This window comes from Camelus dromedarius, chromosome 5, assembly GCF_036321535.1.
Source record: "Camelus dromedarius isolate mCamDro1 chromosome 5, mCamDro1.pat, whole genome shotgun sequence".
Taxonomy (NCBI): Eukaryota; Metazoa; Chordata; class Mammalia; order Artiodactyla; family Camelidae; genus Camelus; species Camelus dromedarius.
Genome location: NC_087440.1, coordinates 52,900,679 through 52,922,719, shown reverse-complemented (window position 1 = coordinate 52,922,719; position 22,041 = coordinate 52,900,679). Strand labels below are relative to the sequence as shown.

The following is a 22,041-nucleotide window of genomic DNA, read 5'->3' as shown; positions in this document are numbered from 1 at the left end:
ATTCACATGAGGACAATCCTCCTTTCAAAGTGCGTTGACATGAGCAGTCAGGGGCACCTAGAGCTGAACTGAATCACACTGAGAACGGAGTGATGTGGATGGGGCTTGCCCTCCCCCTGCCCACCAGCATGGCGGTTTGAGGTTGGTGCTGTTTCCACAGCTTTGGTCCGGCTCTAGGTTGCTATGGGTCTAGACCACTTTGAGATTCAAGTCTTTTGGAGGCTTTCTATGGTTTCTAAGCAAACTCAGGCCCTATCAGGCTCTTTGGAGATTCAAGGCCACAATTTAGTATCAGAATTTCCCAGTTTTCTCTTGGGAAAGATGACCTGGGGCTTCAGTGAACCATCCAGAAACAATTCAGCTCAGGGCAGACAGCTCTGGCCCATCCCATTTCTGGACACCTAAAGTTAGGGCTGGCATTCTGAGTTGAAAATTCACTATAGGTTTTTTCCCCTTCTCATTCCACTGGCCGTCAGGGACAAAGAATAAAATCTGTCTTCTTTCATCACAATTTAGTTCTCTGATATACCAGGCTAATTTGTTTTTTTAATTAAACTTGAAAATGAATCTGTAAACTTAAACAGGTGTGTCTGATGCAATGTGATTTTTAAAAAGGAAATATTTATATATCCAATCTAAGTAACTTTTTCTGTTACCTGAAATTGCCTTTAATAGTAAGTGACTGAAAATTCCTTTTACTGTATAGATTATGACTATTATGGAAGGAACTTTTAATTCCTTCTATGTGTCAGTGCAAATGAAAGAACAGAATTTAATTACTTAACTCAGTCCAAGAAACAGGCGTACACTAAGAAACAAAGCTCTGGAAATCTACCAGTTCTTAAATAAACGGTTTAAATCCTTATATTTTGGGCCCGCAGAATGAATCATTTGTCCCCACCATTGGTATTATGTCCCAGTTTGTGCTTTTCTTTGCTTTTTTTTTAAGTTCTCAGGCATTATTCCAGAATTTTGGGGGTGGTGAGGTAGGGTAAATGATTGTAGTTAACATTTTCATCTGGAGGAAAAAGAAGTCATCTGATAAAAGAAATCAATCTTCCAGATTCAAAGAAACTTCAGAATTTTATGTTTAGGAATTACCCATGAGCCTAATTAGTCCTTTTTAGAACAATTTCTTAACTTTAGAATACTTGATGGACAGGGAAGATTTATTTATACGTCCAGATTTTAGCTAAGTTAAATTTTGCCTGGTTTGTTTAAATTAGTAGAAAAGCATACCATTTATTTATTCTTTTTAAAATAAGGGCTGATTTGACATAGATTGTGTCAAAATACACTGACTTCTAGATTGGTTTGGAATCACTTGTAAGTGATGATCTAATCTGATAACTACTTATAGGAAATGGTTTTACGTAAGCAACTCAATGAGAGTTTGGAAAAAACTAACCTTTTTTTTTTTTTTTAAATAACAGCTATGTTGTAATAACACTGCAAAAAAATAAGGTGGTTCCACTATTTTGAAGAACATGCTATAAGGGGAAAAAAAACTCCTCTAATGCCAAGTACTGTATTGAATATTTTAAATTCTAATTTACAATGCAACCATAATTTTAAAAACCTGCCAAATTAAAAAAAAATTTCTAGTTTTATCTCTTGTTTAAAAAACTATTATATCTACACTAATTATAAAATGCTATTTGCCAGGGATTCATCAAATACTATTCCAATTTCAAATTTTTCTTTTATAGTTTATGTTTGTAACATTTCAGATGAGTTTACACTGTAAACTAAGATATGATTAAACAGTGCAAATTCACTGAAATATTTTGATGCCAAATTTCCACCATCCCAAATATTTAGATTTAGAAATATATTAAGACATGACTCAATGTTACATGATTTCCTATATAGTATGAGTCAAGCCATGTTTCCTAGATAAAAATATAGACACATAGATGAATTTTGCTACAACGCAGTCATCTTATAAAGTGGATGTTAGTCATGGCCTCAACGTTGGGATTAAAAGTTACAGTGTATCTGAAGAACTGACCAGATTTTTCAGTTTTTAATCCTAATATTTGGCTTCATAGCTGCATATACCTTTCCCTGAAAATAGAATGAAGAGTATTAATTGGAATTTTCTCTCTTAATAGCCTACTATTTGTTGTTGAGAGGAAAATTCCTAGTCTTCTTGGTTACAAGTAGCACAATGGACATTATAAAATAAATAACCTGACATTCTGACACACAGCTTCTGGCGGACTGGTAAAAAGGCTGATGTTAACCAGCTGAGCCCACTCTTTCAGGAGTAATACTGTCATGACGAGAGACTACTCCCACATACACAAACGTTACAGTACAAAGTACCTGTGATTTTCAAACTCATTGTTAAGCAATAACGGGACACCAGGCTTGGTTGCTTCCACATACCCACTTCCTAGAGAATATGTAAGACGTTTTATCTGGTCTGACTGTACACTGTATGTTTATAATGGTACTAGCCTAGAAGATTAAAATAGAAAACACAGTGACTTTTAGGGGTTTTAAACAAATTACAAAACTACATGCTCTCATTCAACAGGAAAGCTTAAATCAAAAGGCACTGGATCTTAAGTGCTGTTGGTTGTTCTTCTAAAGGCCATGGAACATGCTCACTGAGGGTAGGTTTTATAGATCCTTCTGACACCTTCCATAAAGTGCCTTGTCAGCATGTCTGGAGCCCACGCCACTGCTGAAATGTTTTTTTACTCTGTTTTATCAGGGTAGCTTCAGTGTGTTTAAAATCTAACTTTTTCCCATTTTGCCAAGGAAACATTTCAAAATGATCTTCCAGAGGCTGGCTAATAAGCACTCCTTAATTGCTGTCCTCAAGGGTCAGCCTATTTACCGACATTCAACTGAGCAGAACAGGAAGTTTGTGTTGCATCTTGTGCTCTTAATGAAACCCGACAACAGAGGACTGAACGCATGAGTCTCAGAACAGGAGGCCTCAGGATGGCAAAGACCCAAGGGTCGATTATTGAATTAATTGATAAAAATCTAAGAGCTTGGAGGTACCACTTTTCTTTTCGGGAGGTTTCATTCATATATGCAAAAATCTGTAGGAAGGAAAAGAGAGAGGATGTTAGCTTTACCTTGCTTCAGTGTACAGGCTTAGACCATTCGCAATTTCTTAAGACTGGAAAGCAAACTGTGTTTTGTGTGTGGTTGTGGTGGTGAGAGTAGGTAGCAAGGTCTCACTCCTCTCGCATGTGTTTATTCCTTACGAATACTCTGAAACCTAAGTATTGTCTCCTTTCAACAGATGAAGAAGGAAGCTTCAGGACAGATAATAACACCATGTTGCATTTACTTCCAAATACTGAGTCTGCTTTAATGGTCACAGTTCCGTGAGACAGGGGCACACAGAGCGTGTGTTCTGGCCATAGGACTGCCTGGGTTTGAATCTGGCTCCATGTAGAGCTTTGGGACCATAGGTTAGAAAACTAACCTCTTTGTGCCTCAGTTTCTACATCTTTAAACAATACCTACTTCCTAGGGTTGCTGGATGACAGGAAGCCATCTATGTCAGCTACTTCAGTAAGTGCCCTGAGTGTTAGAGCCATTTTACCAATGAGGACGCCGTGGTGCAGAGAAGTTTAAGTGACTTGCCTGAGTTCTTGGGGCTGGTTAGTGGCTGACTCAGGCCATAAATTCCAATCCCCCTGACAGCAGAGCAGTGCTGACCATGTGCTACATCCAGGTTGCCCATATTAGAGCAAAGGTGTTCAGAACAATGCCCTAAACACTGGAAAGCTGACACATCTTCACATGTTGGCCAATGTTTTCAAAGTGGTACAATGGCCCTCATCTGGTTTCTTAGATATTTAGAGAAGAACACAACTTTTTGGTCAGATTGAAAAGAATGAAACAGTACATGCTTGATAAACATCAAACACGTCCACACAGCTTACAGAAATGAGGGAAACATGTAAATCACACCCAGTCATTTAAAACCGGTCCTTCATAAAACTCCAGGAACTTTCTTACCAAAGTAGCCAGTGAGTTAGAGAGCTATTCCTTCTGCCCTCCATTCCCCTTGCCAGAAGGAATGGTTTATTTCCTTTTTGCCTGGTACTTACCCTGCAGGCATCTGGCAACTGGACATACAAAGTAAACCGCAGGGAGGGAGAGCAGTCACCTTTGGGTTGCTTACGTTAGGACAATATCGGGAAGGTTTGGCAGCCATAGGTGTTTATGCCAGAGAATGTTGGCTTAGGGAATGGAGAAAAGACTTGGCAGATGAGTAAGGGAAAAAAGAACTGTTGGTGGACTTCCCTGATTAGAGAGAGAAGAGAAAAGTTAGGTGGGGACAGGCAATGGAGCAATACTCTTCTTGTCAGCAAAACTTTTGGATGAGAAATATACAGTACTTATATGGCATATTTAAGGAGTGATTTTGGAGTTTAGGGATTCAGGATAATAGTGTCCATAAATCCAATAGATTAAAATATATTAGCCACTACCCTCCCCCCAACACACACACAGACACACACACACATACAACTGAGCATTCTGCTCTATAAAAAGTCTGTGGCTTAGTTTACAATCTAATTTCACCAAAGAATATAATACTGAACTGGCTAGCCCAATGGGCCGTGTGGGAGGCCTCAGCACTCTAGTGTCAAGGGTCACACATGAAGATGAGTCAGGTTTTCAATGATGAATAACCCACACCAGCTCCTGATCTTTTTAGTGTGTGGCAGACCAATGAGAAGTGAAAAATGGTTTTAGAGGATGAAGCAATCCTGTACTATTTGTACTATTTTCTTCCTTTCCTTTTCTTCTACTATGCTGAGTAATTTTTAGAGATGCTTAAAATTTGCATTTCAGAAGGTGGCCAATATGTTGTAGAAGACAACTTCTTCTTTTGCACTTGGAAAAGAGACATACTTCAGAGACCCTTGAAGTTCTTGATAAAAGTTTCATCTTCTCTTCCCTCCCCATTATTTTTCTTTGGTTCTTGTCTTTTGCCTAGAGTTCACCATTTTTGATCTTGTGGACCCTGGGTTTGCTTGGTTTTTCTTAGTGCAAATTATACATAGCATAAAATTTACCATTTTAACCATTTTCAAGTGTCATTAAGCACATTCACATTGTTGTGCAACTCTATATGGTTTATATTTTTACTTTTTGTATATTATGATGTTTTGACCTAGTGAAAACCTTTCTGGCTGGGGAGAGACTGCCCCCTCCCAATTCTTAGAGAGAGCCAAGGGCCCACCCCGGAGCAATTCTCTGACATGCAGACTAATCAATTCAGAGCTCCTCAGTCTGGCCCTGGACCCCAGGAGGCAGCATTCCTTGGCTTTAATCATTCCAGGGCCCTGGCCCCAGGCAACTTTGAGCCACCCCTGCAGTATAGAGCTTGCAGAAATGACTCAAAATAGCCAGTTCTCAACTGTTCACCCTACCCTGCTTTGCCTTTCCCTTGGAAACTCCAACAGAGGCCACGACCCAGCTCTCCCCTAGCTCCTGCTCCTTCTGTCTCCTGACCTGCACTAGCACTTGCCCACGTGGCCCTGTATTGTGCAGTGCTTCCTGCTTCTCAGACCTGGGAGGATGATAACCTTGTTTCCCAGAGTGTCTCCTGTCTCCTCTATGGCTGCACCTGACTGACCATCACACAAAAGAACACGGAAAAACAAGCGTAACCATCATCCATCTCCAGAACTTTCTTCATCTTCCCAAACTGAAACTCTGTACCCATTAAACAATAACTCCATCTTCCCCTCTCCCTCCAGCCAATCCTGGGTTTTCATTAAAGGCTGACACAATGGCTATAAGTCAATCGATTAATAAGGTTTCATTGATATTCTGGAATTCAGCTTCAGAGGCTGGTAGAATTTACACATGTTCTGGCACATGCTACTAATAAATTTGCTGTGAGAAAAATACCAAGTACTAATGTATACCAGTTTAGTGAGTTTTAATTCCTTACAACAGACTCTCTCTACAGGGATTTGCCCAGAATATAGAGCTTGCTGAGATGCCTATAAAGTGGCACAGGTGAAAATCAGTGTTCTTTAGATTTATCTTCTAGAGAATTCTTGCAGTCTCCATGGAAAACTTCATCTTGGCACCAACCTGGTACTGTTTGTTTCAGCTACCTATTAAAGGTGGAAACCTCTAATGCAACAACATAGTGGGTTAAGAATTTTAGAGCAAATGAGAACTTTATTTGGTTGCTCTCTGAAATCACCTGAGGATTATTAAAAATACTCTGATGGCTTGCTCCGACCCCTCAGAGACTCTGATTTAATTAGTCTAGGCTGTAATCTGGCCTTCAGAGTTTTTGGAGTCCCCAGGTCATTCAGTATGCAGCCAAAGTTCATAATCGTGGCTTTTGCCCCTTACTAAGCACCTGAAATAGTTCAAAATTATTCATGTATCATACTTAAAAATTAAAGACCCACCAAGGCCTGGCCAATTAACAAATGACTTGGAGCTTCCAGAATCCAGTTCCTGATCATTAATATCCAATCTGATTTTCCTTCGGAAACTGAATCCTATGGAGAGAGTAGCTAATATTTACTAAATACCGGTGTGTGCCAGGCATGGTGCTAAGCAGTTTATGTCTTATTCTGTTGAATACTCTCATAAATCTGTAAAGTATTATTACTTCTGTTTTAGTAAAGAGGAGATCAAGACTTCGAAGATTAGTTACCCTGCCCCCATATCACATTGCAGGTAAGTAGGGAAGCCATGGAGTCACAAGCAGTGGGACCCAGCCTTTCCCCTTAGCCACTCCACACTCCGGCACCACCTGTATAAAAAGCCTGTGACGTACATCTCCCATGAAATTTGCCACTGACTGATTATGGGTTGTAGGAGACTTCTTTTTGAAGGTGTCACAAAGATTTATGGGTATCATTGCTCCTGTTTATAGACTTCAAAGCCATAGTTATATCTTAGTAGCTACTTGGCTTTCTTTGGGGCTTTTCTTTCCTTCATATTTTCCACAACTAAATTGCAGGCAATAACGATCAACTTGACCAAGGGTGTAGATATAATACACCATTTCTCTTTTGGGAAAAGGACTGTATTTCTTCCTGTTTAACTTTTAAAAACTCAATGTAATTATCTGTTCTCACAACCACTATTTCATACTATCAAATGGCAAAGGAAAAGGTGTCAAGTGAAAACACTCCGACAGAGGAACTTTCTCCTAAGAGGTGAGGTATATTAAAACAATTTCAACAAACCCCAAGCAATCATGGATGACGTATGAATGGTAAAGGGCCTTCCATAATGTGTGGATATTAACTCAAAATGTCACCAGGCAAAGTTCATTGTGGTTATGCAGAGGTTTCTGGATTTCTCTTCCATCCCTACTAGAATTGTGATGTGTGTGTATGTAATCCAGAAATTTCCTATCAGTTTTATAACCCCCATTCATGTTCCACTTTACATAAAGAGAACCGGGAATGAGTAGGAAGCACCAGTATTGTTTACTTGAGTTTGTTCTATATTTCAAAGATCAGATTCTACTAATCAGATTTACCTAGAAATTATAGCCCTAAAGAATTTCTAAAGATGAAGACATTTTTAGAATGAGTCAGTGGTTCACTCTTGAAATTTTAGAACTGAATAAAATGCATAATAAGCACTTTATCCTAATGGCATGCGGAAAACAGTTTAAAATGATCAGAAGCTATCCAGTTATTAGTAGAGTAGTGAGAAAGCGACTTTATGTGGGCTGGAAATTAAGATATAAACAGTATCTGAGCCAAGAATGGAAGTCTGATGTATTTCCTGTGTGCTGTTCCATTTCAGGAAGAAAGTTTCTATTTATCTCTGTGAAATGATGACAACAGCTGACTAACATAAGGAGGAATTTATTAACTTATATACTATTCCTTTGGTGTATAAACAGTTTGGAATATGTTGTTGGTCCTTTCCATGATTTTATATTGGACAGCCAAAATAGTGCTTTAAAAAAGTCAATTAATAAATGTCCTATGTATACCAACAGAAGATTTTATGTGAGGGATAATCTGATTATTTCTTAATTTAGACCAGCATTTATACCAGCTGATCTCCTAAAATGTCAGTCTCAGCCTTTCAATGCACAGCTCTGTGCAGAAGAAAAAAGAAACCACACCTGAGGCCCCAGCTCAGACCCCTTGATCTGATGTGGGAAAAAAGTCTTTGCTAATTTATCTTTAAAGCAAAAAGCTGAAATTAAGAGACAAAGAGGTCCAGATATTTATAACATCTTCACAATTCTCTTGTGAAATTTTGGACTAATCCTCTCAACGTGTTATCCCTGAAATGAGTACTCTCTCTCTGATAGTACTACAGTTAAGAGCACAGGCTGTGGGCTTAAACTGCCTGGCTTTGAGTCTCGGCTCCATAACTCACTAGCTGTGGGACCCAGGGTAAGTTATTTGCCTCATTTGTAAAATGGAAATAAAAATGCTATCTATTTTATAGATTGTTGTGAGGATAATGGGTTAATGTCTGTAAAAGTTAGCACTCAAAAATGTTTGTCATTTTGATGCTGATATGGTAGTTGAAGCTAAACTTCATTACAGGGTGTTGGGCATCTTACATTGTGAGTTTCACTTCGCAAACTTTGGGAGAGCTAGGTTGGCATTTGTGGAGGCAGTAATTGTAACCTTCCCACTCCTTGGGACAATGACTGACATCAGGTCTCAGTTCAGGTTTCCTAAGTTCCCACTTCCCCTGTCCCCTTATTCCTAGAGTGCTGAGTAGGCTGGTGTCCCACTGGGTACACAGCTGTGGGCGCTCCTTGCTGGGCCAGTGGTGTGGCCCACTTTGAGGACCACAGAAAGCAGTTCTGTTATCCCAAGGAAGGAAGAGGCAGAGACAGGGTAGATAGCTGGTATTTTCTGGGACACAGAAAGAAAATTATTTGGAATAGCTCATTAATAATTATTTTACATTGATCACATTTTATATTGATAATATTTTAGATATATTGGGGTAAATAAAATATATCAATAATTTCACCTGTTTCTTTTTACTTTTTGTTATCTGGCTACTAGAAAACTTGAACTTCCTTATGTGGCTCCTATTTGTAGCTCCTGTTGTATTCCTGTTGGGCTGTGTGTGCTCTCTTAGAAGAATAGGAGAATTTCTGAAGGTGACTAGAAGCTTTTGCCTTGTCTACCAGAGCCCCAGTTAGGATCTGCGGAAATGATTCCTGCCTCAGGTAGCAGATTGGTGGAGGCCATGTCTGACCAAAATTTTAGTGTGGGCCAAGTAGAATAAAAGGATATGGGGAAAAAACACCCCTTGGAGATACATGCCAAGCATTCTGAAATAGCCGAATGTAATGCACCATACAGCAGCCTTGAGTTTTGAATTGTCAGATAAGCCTTACAAGAAATAACTTAATTCTGGATAGTGCAGCATTCATAAAGTTTAAAGTGCTATGTAAATGAAAGATACTAAGACGTACCAATAATCTACTGATAAAATTAGTCAATAATCAATTTAAATTTTCTTATTAAGAGATGACTTGAAAAATGTCATTGGCAATTTGATAGGGATTGCATTGAATCTGTATATTGCCTTGGGTAGTATGGACATTTTAACAATTCCAATTCAAGAGCACAGTGTATCTTTCCATCTGTTTGTGTCATCTTCAATTTCTTTCATCAGTGTCTTATAGTTTTTGAATATAAGTCCTTTGACTCCTTAGGTAGGTTTATTCCTAGGTATTTTATTCTTTTTGATGTGATGGTAAATGGGATTGTTTCCTTCTTTTTCTGTTATTTCATTGTTAATGTATAGAAATACAACTGATTTCTGTATAATTAATCCTGCAACTTTACCAAATTCACTGATGAGATCTAGTAGTTTTCTGGCAGCCTCCCTAGGATTTTCCACGTATAGCATCATGTCATCTGCAAACAGTGACAATTTTACTTCTTTTCCAATTTGAATTCCTTTTATTTCTTTTTCTTCCTGATTGCTGTGGCTAGGACTTCCAAAACCACGTTGAATAAAAGTGGTGAGAGTGGACATCCTTGTCTTGTTCCTGATCTTAGAGGAAGTGCTTTCAGCTTTTCACCACTGAGAATAATGTTAGCTGTGAGTTTGTCATATATGACCTTTATTATGTTGAGGTATGTTCCCTCTATGCCCACTTTCTGGAGAGTTTTTATCATAAATGGATGTTGAGTTTTATCAAAAGCTTTTTCTGCATCTATTGAGGTGATTGTATGATTTTTATTCTTCAATTTGTTAATGTGGTGTATCACATTAATTGATTTGTGGATATTGAAAAATCCTTGCTTTCCTGGGATAAATCCCACTTTATCATGGTGTATGACCTTTTCAGTGTACTGTGGAGTTGATTTGCTAGTAATTTGTTGAGGCATTTTGCTAGTTCTGTGACATTTTTCACAGAACTGGAAGAAATTTTTTTTAATTTGTATGTAAACACAAAATACCCCCAATAGCCAAAACAACCTTGAGAAAGAATAATGGAGCTGGAGGAATCATGCTCCTTGACTTCAGACTATACTATAAAGCTCAGTTATCAAAAAAGTATGGTACTGACACAAAAACATACGTATAGATCAATGGAACAGGACAGAAAGTCCAGAAATAAACTCATACACTTATGGTCAACTAGTCTATGACAAAGAAGGCAAAAATATACAATGGAGAAAAGACAGTCTCTTCAGTAAGTGGTGCTGGGAAAACTAGACAGCCACATGTAGAAGAATGAAATTAGAACATTCTCTAACACCTTATACAAAAAATAAACTCAAAATGGATTAAAGACTTGAATATAAGACTAGATAATATAAAACTCCTAGAGGAAAACAGGCAGAACACTCTTTGACATAAATTTCAGCAATATTTTTTCCAACCAGCTCCTAGAGTGATGGAGATAAAAGCAAAAATATACAAATGTGACCTAAAATGTGACTTAAAAGCTTTTGCACAGCAAAGGAAACCATAAACAAAATGAAAAAATCTACAGAATGGGAGAAAATATTTGCAAAAGACATGACCGACAAGGGACTAATTTCCAAAATACACAAACAGCACAGATAGCTTAATATCAAAAAAACAAACAACCCAATCAAAAAATGGGCAGAAGACCTAAATAGACATCTTTCCAAAAAAGACATGAAAAGATACTGAATAGTGCTAATTATTAGAGGAATGCAAATCAAAACTACAATGCGGTATCACCTCACACCAGTCAGAATCACCATCATTAGAACTTCTACAAATAATAAATGCTGGAGAGGGTGTGGAGAAAAAGTTAACCTACTACACTGTTGGTGGGAATGTAAGTTGGTGCAGCCACTATGGAGGACAGTATGGAGGTTTCTTAAAAAACTAAAAACATACTTACCATATGATCCAGCAATCCCACCCCAGACATGTATATGGAGAAAGGTATTACTGGAAAAGACACATGCACCCCAATGTTCACAGCAGCATGATTTACAATAGCCAAGACATGGAAACAACCTAAATGTCCATCAACAGATGACTGGATGAAGAATATGTGGTACACACACACACACTGGAATATTACTCAGCCATAAAAAAGAATAAAATAATGCCATTTGCAGCAACATGGAGGACCTAGAGATTGTTATACTAGGTGAAATATCATATTATATCACATATGTAGAATCTAAAAAAAAAAGATAAAAATTCTACTTGCAAATCAAAAACAGACTCATGGACATAGAAAAAAACTATGGTTACCAAAGGGGAAATGGAAGGGGTGTATAAATTAGCAATTGGGGATTAACAGACACACATTACTATATATAAAATAGATAAACAACAAGGACCTACCGCACAGCACAGGGAACTATGTTGAATTTCTTATAATGATGTATAATGGAAAAGAATCTGAAAAGAAAATGTGTATATATGTATGTATATGTATAATTGAGTCACTCTGCTGTACAGCTTGAACTGACATTGTAAATCAACTGTACTTCAATTTAAAAAAAAAAGAGATGACTCGATACTTCCCATTTAAGGTACAGTTCAAATATCTGTTTTGCGCCTAGTGGATTATCTGTAGCTCATCTGGAAAATGTGTCACGCTAGCCCCAAGGCAAGAAGTCAGCTTGGCCAGCTTTCTAGATTATATTCACAGTAGGCTTTTTTCCTGCTCTTTGTCTGGAAATCTTTGCCATATATATATGCAGAAGAGAACCTAGATAATATTTGCTGATACTGTCAATGCCAAGCAGTGGCTTGAAAGAGCTAAAGCTGCCTCATAATCTTCTTCTGGCCCCCCTAAGCCATAAACAGGCAATCTAGATAAAAACACGGCTTCAGAGCAAACCTCCTAAGCCCCGCTACCACCCCTTCTAACTAGACTTTAACTCTTCCATTTGGCAACTATGGGGCAACTACCCCTAGCTTAATATTAAATGAAGGGGGAATATATGTATATGTGTGTGTGTGTGTTTATTATACCTTTAAAAATCAACATATGGCAATGATGACGTTCTCATGATGAAAGACAAATTCACTTGAAAACAGGGGAACCTGCTGAAAATCACTGACTTTATTAAAAAAAGTAGGTTTATGCAGTGGGTCAGTAATGATCAAAGAGGAGACCTCTTTTTCATGTTCTCCTCCTCCAAAGGGAGAAAAGGAAATAATGATCCTTTTCACAAGTGTGTGCTCACCTCTGAGCCCATTTCTAAGCTATTTAAGTAGCTGGGGTTGGGGGGGTATTTTTACATTTACACACCCACACATGATAGACAAAACTCCAAGAACTGACATCCTAATCCCCCCAGTCCATGACAGGTATTCCCCAATTCAGAAATGGTTTATGTCTCTCATGTCTCTCAAGTTAAATTCTAAGTTGTTTAGTGGAACCTGAAATGCTTTCCCTCACAGATACATGTTCTGCATCCTAGTCCCAATCCTAAAATGCTGAGTTAGCTCCTGACATAGTTCTACCAGTTAAACAAAACAAACTCGTGGAAGCCATGCTGGTTTCTATCTCATGGCATTTCTGTTGCACAAACTCCCCTGCTCAGATTGAGTGGGAGATGCAGCCTTCCACAGTACTACTTCATTTTATAAAAGGGCATCTTTTACATACTCCATCTCATTCATCTCAAAGTGTAACTTATTGATTCAGATCAGCTTCTACTCTGACAGAGGATGGGGCAGAAGTATGAAGACTGTGGGAATCAAGGAGAAGAGAACATAGCTAAGAAAGGGAGTGAATTTGTGGGAGGAAGGGTCATATCCAGGCTTTTAAGATCCTTTGTCCTTTTCCACCCCTGAGGATGAGTGTATGAAGATAATGAAAAGCAGTGATGAAGGCGGGAAGTAGCATAAAGTTACTTCTTCAGCTTCTACAGATCACACTTGCTAATGACAGGTATCATCTGTCTCTTTCTTTTTTCCAAGACTGTGGCAGGTGAAAGTCATTGCCAACTGTTTACTCCCTACAGGGTTAGTCTTGAGCTTCTGAAGATTAGGACGTAGAGCTGCTAAAACTGAGTTCCCATTTCTCTGTAAGAGGCCAGTACATGCTCAGATACATTACAGGCTCTGCTACCCATGCTATGCCTTAGGAGGCTCAAACTCACAGCATCAGAGAAACAACTGCTGATGTTGGCCCAACAAGGGCAGCACCACCCCAGAACCTAGATTCCTGCCCTTCAGCTTCCCAGGCAGCCCCCCGCCTGCTGGGTCAAGGCAAGCCCTGAACATGCCTAACTCTTCCATTCCTGAGATCGACCAGCCACTCCTGCACATGGCTTTGTGCTCATAAAGTGTAGAGCACCTCCGGATATTTCTGACAGTGACATCAAGAGGATATTTCATAAGAGGGTATAAATGCCTTCTCTAGGGAGAACCCAAAAGTTTAGCAAGGGGTTCCTTCAGGCAACTTACCCTTTCTTCTAGTTATCACTATGTATATATTATGAATGTTCATGGCCACAAAGAGTTATACTCCCAATATGTAATTTGGGATATCTGTAAATGAGGTTTTGTTTAACTTTTAAGAAAAATAATAAATGCTCTGGACTTCTCCAAGAGGGACCCTTCTCACCTGGGACCATTCTCAATGACAGCTGGATTACCATGGATTGGGTATCACATTTTGTTCTGGGGGAACAGAAGGCAGAGCCTGGAGAACTAGCACTAGTGGAGGCGGGGTACCAGGAGGCAAACTACAGCTAAGGGAAGACAGGTTGTAACTGACAACTATCCAAAGATGTAAGGGACTGCTTCTTCCTCAGGTGGTAAGCCAGGCTGGCCTTGGAGGGGCAGGGACACTGTACAGGGGCTTTGACTCTCGGATTGGGGTCTGGACTGGCTTAGTAGAGGGCCAAAACTCCCTTTCAGGGGCAACTGTGTTGCCTAATGAGAAACACTAGCATAGAGATGCCCATCTGGTGGGGTTAGGGAAGTAAGAAATGGGATAAAGGGGAGAAGAGAAAGGGGAAAGCTATAGACCTTTACAAATTAGGACAGATTTCTTTAAGTGGCAAAAATTTGGTGGTGGAAAGGGTGGCAGTAAGAGGGGAGAAAGAGAAGGCTGCACAGAGTTTGGCTGTGGAAACGAAGTGGGTGACTTACCGTCAAAGGCAAGGAGCAGATGGCAAAGGTGATGGTCATGATAGCCAGGAGAATGAGATGGTCCGTCTCCTCTGCCATGGACACCCTTTCCCCTCTCCTGCGGCTGCCGCCCAAGGAGGGTCCGCAGCGGCTCCTCTTGCCCCGGCGGTGCATGCGGATGAGGTTGAGGATGACACTGAAGTTGCAGACGAGCACCGCAATGATGAGGAGCAGCAACAGGGTGGCGTAAAGCCTAAGGTACGTAGTCTGCTCGAGCCAGATGAAGCACCACGTCCCAGGGCAGTACTGGGCGTACTGCCTGTGGCCCAGCAGCGGCAAGGAGCAAAACAGCAGGGAGGCTGTGTAGACGATGGGAAGCACGGCCAAGCCGCCGCGGCGTTTGATCCGGCTCTGGTAGAAATAGGGGTGCCCGATGGCTAGGTAGCGTTCAAGGGCCATGGCGAAGAGCATGAGCATGGTAGCCAGGCTGAAGAAGGTCATGGAGAAGGCAAAGTAGGTGCACACGCGTCTCTGGGGCGCCAGTGCCACCAGGGTCTGGTTCCGTGCGTAGGAAGCAAGCACCACGGGGCTGATGAGGCAGGTACCGAGCAGGTCGGTGAACACCAGCTCGGTCACCAGCACATGGAACAGCGAGATGGAGCTCCCGGGGCCGGCGCTGCGCCCCGAGTCCCCCCGCCAGCGGTGCGCCAGCAGCGCCAGAGCGATGAGGTTTCCCAGCACCCCGGCCGAGAACATCACCGCACTGATGGCGGGACTTTCACCCGAGGGAAGCCACTGTTCAGCATCGCAGTTCTCGAGCCTGGAGTCACTGGAAGTGTTGCCCATGGTAGGGTGCTGGGAGGAGAGATGCGTCCTCCTCTCCCGCCGGCCTGTACCTGGGGGGAGGAGGGTCTGAGAGCTGGAGTGCTCCGGGACCCAGAGGGAAAGGGGAGGGACCAAAATCCAGAGCCCTCTGCTGGCCCGTGGCGCGCACTGAGGGCAGGCTTGGCACGGGTCTCCCGAGGCTCCCAGAGAGGCCGCTCGGCTGCCGCATCCGGACGGCGCTCCAGGCTCCTCCAGGGACCCACACCCAGGAAGCCGCAGCCGCCTCCTCCCCGCTGCTCCGGGCGAGAACCCGCGAGCTGCCAGGAGGTGGACGTGTCACACGGATAGTCTCTCGCGAGCCCGGGCAGGGAGCGGGGGCGGAGAGGGGGCCAGGCAAGGCGCGGATGGCCTGCCGGAGAGGGGTCCTCCTTCCACGCTGCGCTTCCTCCTGGCTATTTTTCTCAGCCTGGAAGCGTTTAGCCCTGGTGGAGAGCTGGGAAGGAGGGCCGGGCACTTCGTGGTCTGCGCAGGACTCACTGAAGGCCGGGCAACACCGGAGAGAGCAAAGCGACTCACCAACCGATAAAGAAGTTAGGAGGACCCAGTCCAGTGAGACGGGAAAAAGAAGGGAACTGACACGAAAGATGGCTTGCAGTATGAGAAATATGTTCTTTTCCTTTCCTTTAAAAAACATTCTCAAGAAGATACACCAAGAGGCGGGACCAAAACTAAGAGGAAATGAAAACGCAAGCCTTTGCATTCAAGGAACCAAACCACGCGCGCACTGAGCTGTCTTGCACTTTTGCTTTGATTCGGTTGCCAGCATTTCGCCGTTTCCAATGTCAGCGCCATAACGGATAACCACTTGTTTAAGCAACCACTAAAAAGAAAAAAGAAAAAATAAATGTTCCTTGTGATCGTGTAGAATTGTGTTTGTGGGCACAGCTTGAAACCACTGCACATTGTTCGCAATTCAAGCTCAGCTGTGAAAGAAAATGTCTTTCAGCCATACATTTTGTCATGTTCAATTAACTGTGCCAGACCTACCCAGAAAGGTCCATTCTCAGTAAAGTTTATTGGAAAGTCACCAGTTTCGGAGACTGGAGCTGACAAAAATGATTGCTTACTTCCTACTGCAATAATTACAGAGTTATGAAAATGGGTTGATGTTCAAAACAAAACAAAAAAGACAGACATGGGTAGTTATATTCTGTAAGGAAGATCATATTCCTTTGGGGAAGGGAGGAGGCCTGGGAGCAAGGAGGATCTGCATAGGGAACTGGCAAGAGGGTAAAGTCATGGTGTGAGAGTAAAGGAAAGACTGCCTGCTGTCTGTGACTACTTTAGCTCACTGTGATCACTCTGTCTTGGGGACCGGTTTGGGGATGGGGTTCCCAACAGGGCAAGCTCACAGGGGGTCTATTTTTCTCCTGTAAGAAGTTCAGAGATGGCAGGCTGGTGAGCCCCCCAGGTCTGGGTCCTCCAGGCCTGTCATTCCTGGCATGCTAGCGTTCTGTCAACATCCCCTTCCCCACCGGTCAGCAGCTGCTGCCTGTATCCGTCAGATTCAAGTGGAGAAACAGAACCACTCTGATAACGAATGAGTGTTTTATTCTTAGGCACTAGACTTGTGCTGTTCAATATGGCAGCCACTTGTGGCTATTTAAATTTAAATGAATTAAAATTAAATAAGAGTGAAAATTTAGTTTCTCACTTGCACTAAGTACATTTCAAGTGCTAAAGACTCACATGGGGACTAGTGGTTACCATATTTGGGCAGCTCACTTAGAAAATACTTGCATCACTACAGAAGTTCTGCTGGACAGGGCTGCTTTAGACCTTACACGATGGTGGGAGAAGGTGGAGGAGTCTATGCTAGGCTGTTTGCTGTCTCTGGTTCTGATGTTGAGCTTGAAGTCACCATAGATCAGCTAGAGGCAGTCAGGATAGAAAGCTGGACATATATGAGAGTAAGAACAGAATTAGAACTTGTGGGGACAAACTGAAATTCATGAACAACTGGAATCTTCAAAGACTCTCACTACTTCCAACATGGATAATGCAGATGCACTGCAGGAGAAGCTGGCACCCTGCATGGAGCTGCACATGCACTTGGCTTAGGACATGAAGAAACTGAAGATCTGGCAGGAGCTGGAGTCTGGGTGCTGCCTTATGACAGCAAGGGGAGCCAGTGGATCAGCCACAACGTGCTAGAGTTACCACCATGCCTGGACCCCTGCGCTGTCCTTCAGGTGTGAAAACCATAGCCTCTGCCTTGTAAAGTTCATTCAACATTTTCCTCATGGGCCAAATGCTAACCCGAAACCATGCAGGATTCTGGAAAACAGATCCTGCTTAGGTGAGTTGACATAGTACAAAGTCACCACACTGCCTCATAGGTCCAGAAATCAAGCCTGTTGAATATGCTACAGCCCAGAAATAATGTTATAGAAATGTACTGCCTCAAGGAGACATAATCTGACAAGTACACAGAGATGTTATACATACACAGAGAAAGCAGAAATAATGTTCCTCACTGCAAGAATCTAGAACTCAGTGTCCTTCTATTGAGGATTGGTTTAATAAATCTTGGTAAACCTATGCCACACAATAGACAGTCATTAAAAAGGATGCTGTTGATCTATATTTACTGATAATGATCTTTACCATGTATTGAGTTAAAAGCATGTATGTTATTCCATTCACATAAAATTATATGCATGAGTATTTTCACAGAGCAGCATCTTGAAGGATGTTCAGCAAAATACTAATGGTAATTTCTCTGGGTAGCACTTTATTCTTTATGCCTTCCTGTTTTGGCTGATTTTTCTAAGTATGTATCACCTTTATATCAGGAAATGCAAGAAAGGTGCTTTTAATTTGGAAAAAGATTAATCAATGGGGGAGTCTGTTCTACTTGGTAGAAGGCAGGGGGTTAAATGCTAATGTTTTCAGTTCTCTTCCAGTTCTACTCCCTAGTGAGTGGGAAGGTCCTGTCAGTTTCTTGAGACTGATCAAGAAGACTGGAGAAGCCACCCCTGCCGTTTTCACAAGGCTTTTGCAACTGTCCTTTTTATTTGAAGACTGGAAATCATCACACATTAGGCACCATTTCTAATGAGGTGTCCTGCCCCACTTAAAGTGATTGCTTTTACCTTAGGTCCTTGGTATCTAAGTTAGTGTCATTGCTTAACCCAATTCTGACACTACCGTGACCAAGAAGTCCCTCCTCATAAAGGTGGGAACAGAAAAGTCAACAGAAGGGTCAAAAACAAAAAAAGCAGGCAATAGAAACTAACTTTGAAAGTTGTTCCAAAAATTAAGGGAAATTGTGAGTGGGCAGGTAGAGAATCTTAGTAAAGAAATGGAAACTATAAAAAAGAACTAAATGGAAATTCTAAAACTAAAACTTACAGCAGTTTGGAGTTGCAGAATAAAGAGTGAATCTGAGTGATGTGAATCACATCTGGTTACCTTTCTCTTCATGCCATTGTGACTTCTGTGCTCCTGGGAACTATTCTCACTCCTTCTATACCACATGAGGCTTAGAGAATCCTCATTCCCTGATGCTTGCCCTGTTTCTACCCAAGAAGTGAAGCATGGGTTTTTTAATGCTCTCAGATCCTTCATACCTGTCTGAGATTGGTGGTACAACCTTATCTAGGAAACCCCTGTGTTAACATCTAAGCTCTCCTTGTTCTCTTGAACTTCACCTTCCTTCCTTCGCAGCCTGTGGAATTAGTTGGGGGAGAAATGGTGAAACTTTGATCCTCCTCATCTCCTGTGGTCTGGCTCTTGCCTTTCAAAAGTCATCAACTAATAGTTGATACCTGTCAATAATATTCTTTCCCTGAGGCAGTCAGTGCAGAATTCCCTAGATGCTGCTGCTAAAACCAGGGAAAGGTCTGGGATATCAGGAAGTACTGGGCAAAAAATACATAAGTTAATATCAGTCAAATTAGTATCTGGCTCTATTTGCATTCATGTAGGCATGTGTGTGTAACCAGGGCTTGGTGGGACTTATTACATCCTCATGGGGTTGTTTGAGAAACAACTTGATAAAGTCTTTGCAAAACCCTGAGTCAATAAAAAGTACTTTACCAATGGATGTGAGAGTACAACAGTTCTCTTGTCCTCAGACAGGAAACATCAGAAAGGTAAATCTACACACTGCTTATTAGCCCAAGGGCTTAGATCAAATGAGTCACTCCACTAATGGCAGGAAGGAAAATTTTCACTGTATTTAACATAATAGCTTTATTTTCATCAAGATTAAAATGAAAAGTATTACCCATAGAAAAGTCTATTTCTTGACCATACTATCATACTTTGAGTTCCTAATTACTTCCTCACTGTCAGAAGCCAGCACTTGACAAAATTTTAAAAAGGGGTAAAAATGAGTCAGCTTTTGCCCCGAAGTTTCAGCTACTCCCATTCTTCTATCTCTGGTAGCTGCCCCCTGGACCCAATACACAGTATCACAAACTGAGAACTCCCAGAGCCCCACTGCCCCTGAGTTTCCTCTTTTTCTTCTCTCCAACATTCTCACATCAAATCCAGGAGAAGTAGGAGGGAGAAGAGTACTGACTTAAGAAAGACAGCAGCAAAACAGATAAACAAGGCCGTACTGTATAGTACAGGGAACTATATTCAGTATCTTGTAATAACCTATTATGGAAAAGAATATGAAAAAGAATATATATATATGTAATATATATATAACTGAATCACTTTGCTGTACACCTGAAACTAACATGACATTGTAAAGCAACTATAATTCAATAAAAATTTGTTTTGAAAAAAAGCAGATAAAAATGTGGTTTGTTTTTATTACATGGGGATATACAGACATATCCCACAATTTGATCTGATATTAAATATTGTTGCCACATAGGGTGTGTTTTGTCATAGTGATGATCGTGTGTCAAAGGCAAATTCCCCAGGCTGTGGCTGAGTTCTATGTTTTTCTCTTCCACAGCCCTATTGCCTTCTAACACACCATGTTTCGTTACTATTTGTTTTTGCTTGTTAACTATCTCCCTCTAATAGAATATCAGTTCCTACAGGGAAGGGATCTTGGTCTCTTTAATTCACTGATGAATCTCAGGGACTGGAACTGTGCCTGACATAGAGCAAACACGTAGAAATACGTGCTCAATGAATGAAGGAGGGAGTGGTGGGCTGGGCCAGTGTTGCTGAAGGGTCTAACACGATGGGTGCAGAGAACCCGCTGCTGACTTTTGCAGGAGGGCCTCCTCTGGTGACCCTGCTAAGAGCACTTTTGGTGGGGAGGTAGGGACAAAAACTTGATTATAGAGGAGTTAGGGGAGAGGATGGGGAGAGAACCAATGGTGAGAAAACACAGGAATGAAGACCACAACATGGATGAGTTTGGTGAATGACAAGGGGTGCTGAGAAATTCAGCAGTAACTGGAGGGACTGTAGGGTTCCAAAATGAGTAATAGCATATAGACAGAAACTGTCTTGTAGAAAGGGAGAAAAAGACGACATGGAAGAGAAAATCAGTAATTCTAGTGCAAACGTCTTGAGAATTGAGAGAAGGATGGAGGGCACAAGTGGGGGGGGGTGTCACAAAAAGGAGCAGGCGCATCTCCTCCATGGAAGCTGCATGAAGGTCAGGATGCAGGCACGGATGCAGGCAGGTGCGTGGAACTGGAGGGGAGGATGAGGAGGTTGTCCAAGACAGAAGGAAGAAGGAATGTTGGCAATTTCAAGTAGAAACGATGTGTAATCACCACCAAGAGAAGGAAAGTGCATGCATTGGGAAACTGTGGCTGTTTATATCTAAATTAAGATAAGCTGTTGTGGAACTTGGCATTTATAAAGGCAGCATACTACATAGGTATGTATAAGTAAAAACTTCATTTTATTGAGCTTCATTTTTATTGCACTTCCCAGATTTTTTTTTAAAACAAATTGAAAGTTTTTGGCAACCCTGCATTGAGCAAGTCTGTCCGTGCCATTTTCCCAGCAGCACTGGCTCACTTGTGTCTCTGTATCACATTTTGGTAAGGCTCACAATATTTCACTCTTTCATTATTATTATATTTGCTATGGTGATCTGTGATCAGTGATCTTTGCTGTTACTGTTGTAATTGTTTTGGGGTGGCCCAAACTGTGCCCATATTAGTTGGTGAACTTAACTGATTAAATGTGTATGTTCTCACTGCTCCATGGACCCAATGATGCCCTCCCTCTCCTTGGGCCTCCCTATTCCCTGAGACACAACAATATTGAGATTAGGCCAGTTAATAACCTTACAATGGCCTGTAAGTGCTCCAGTGAAAGGAAGAGTCACAGCTCTCTCACTCTAAAGCCAAAGCAAAAAATGATTAAGCTTAGTGAAGAAAGCGTGTTGAAAGCAGGCTGAAAGCTGGGCCTTGGTGCCAAACAATCAGCAGTTATGAATGCAAAGGAAAAGTTCTTGAAGGAAATTAAAAGTGCTACTCCAGTGAATACACGAGTGATAAGAAAGCCTTATAACTGATATGGAGGAAGTCTGAGTGGCCTGGAGAGAAAAACCAGCCACAACATTTCCTTAAGCCAAAGCCTAATCCAGAGCAAGGCCCTAACTCTTCAGTTCTGTCAAGGTTGAGGGAGGTGAGGAAGCTACAGAAGAAAAGTCTGAAGGAAAGTCTGAAGGTTGCT

The 22,041-nt window shown here is 41.4% G+C and overlaps 1 protein-coding gene across 1 annotated transcript; it reads right to left on the bottom strand.

The window, feature by feature from the left end:
- Positions 1-880: 880 nt before the first annotated feature.
- PTGER2 (prostaglandin E receptor 2) lies at positions 881-20,276 on the bottom strand. The gene is made up of 2 exons (XM_010982919.3): positions 14,569-20,276; positions 881-3,059 (listed from the first exon to the last, which is right to left on the bottom strand). The coding sequence occupies exons 1-2, from the start codon at positions 15,391-15,393 to the stop codon at positions 2,841-2,843; spliced, it is 1,044 nt and encodes a 347-aa protein (XP_010981221.2). The 5' UTR covers positions 15,394-20,276; the 3' UTR covers positions 881-2,840.
- Between the last annotated feature and the right edge of the window lie 1,765 nt (positions 20,277-22,041).

What these genes read in the sequence shown, in the direction of transcription:
- PTGER2 (XM_010982919.3), bottom strand. Translation starts at nt 15,393, where the DNA reads ATGGGCAACACTTCCAGTGACTCCAGGCTCGAGAACTGCGATGCTGAA. An exon ending in TCTGCTCCTTGCCTTTGACG is followed by an intron (nt 3,060 to 14,568) that starts GTAAGTCACCCA and finishes TCCTTCCTACAG; the next exon opens with ATTTTTGCATATATGAATGA.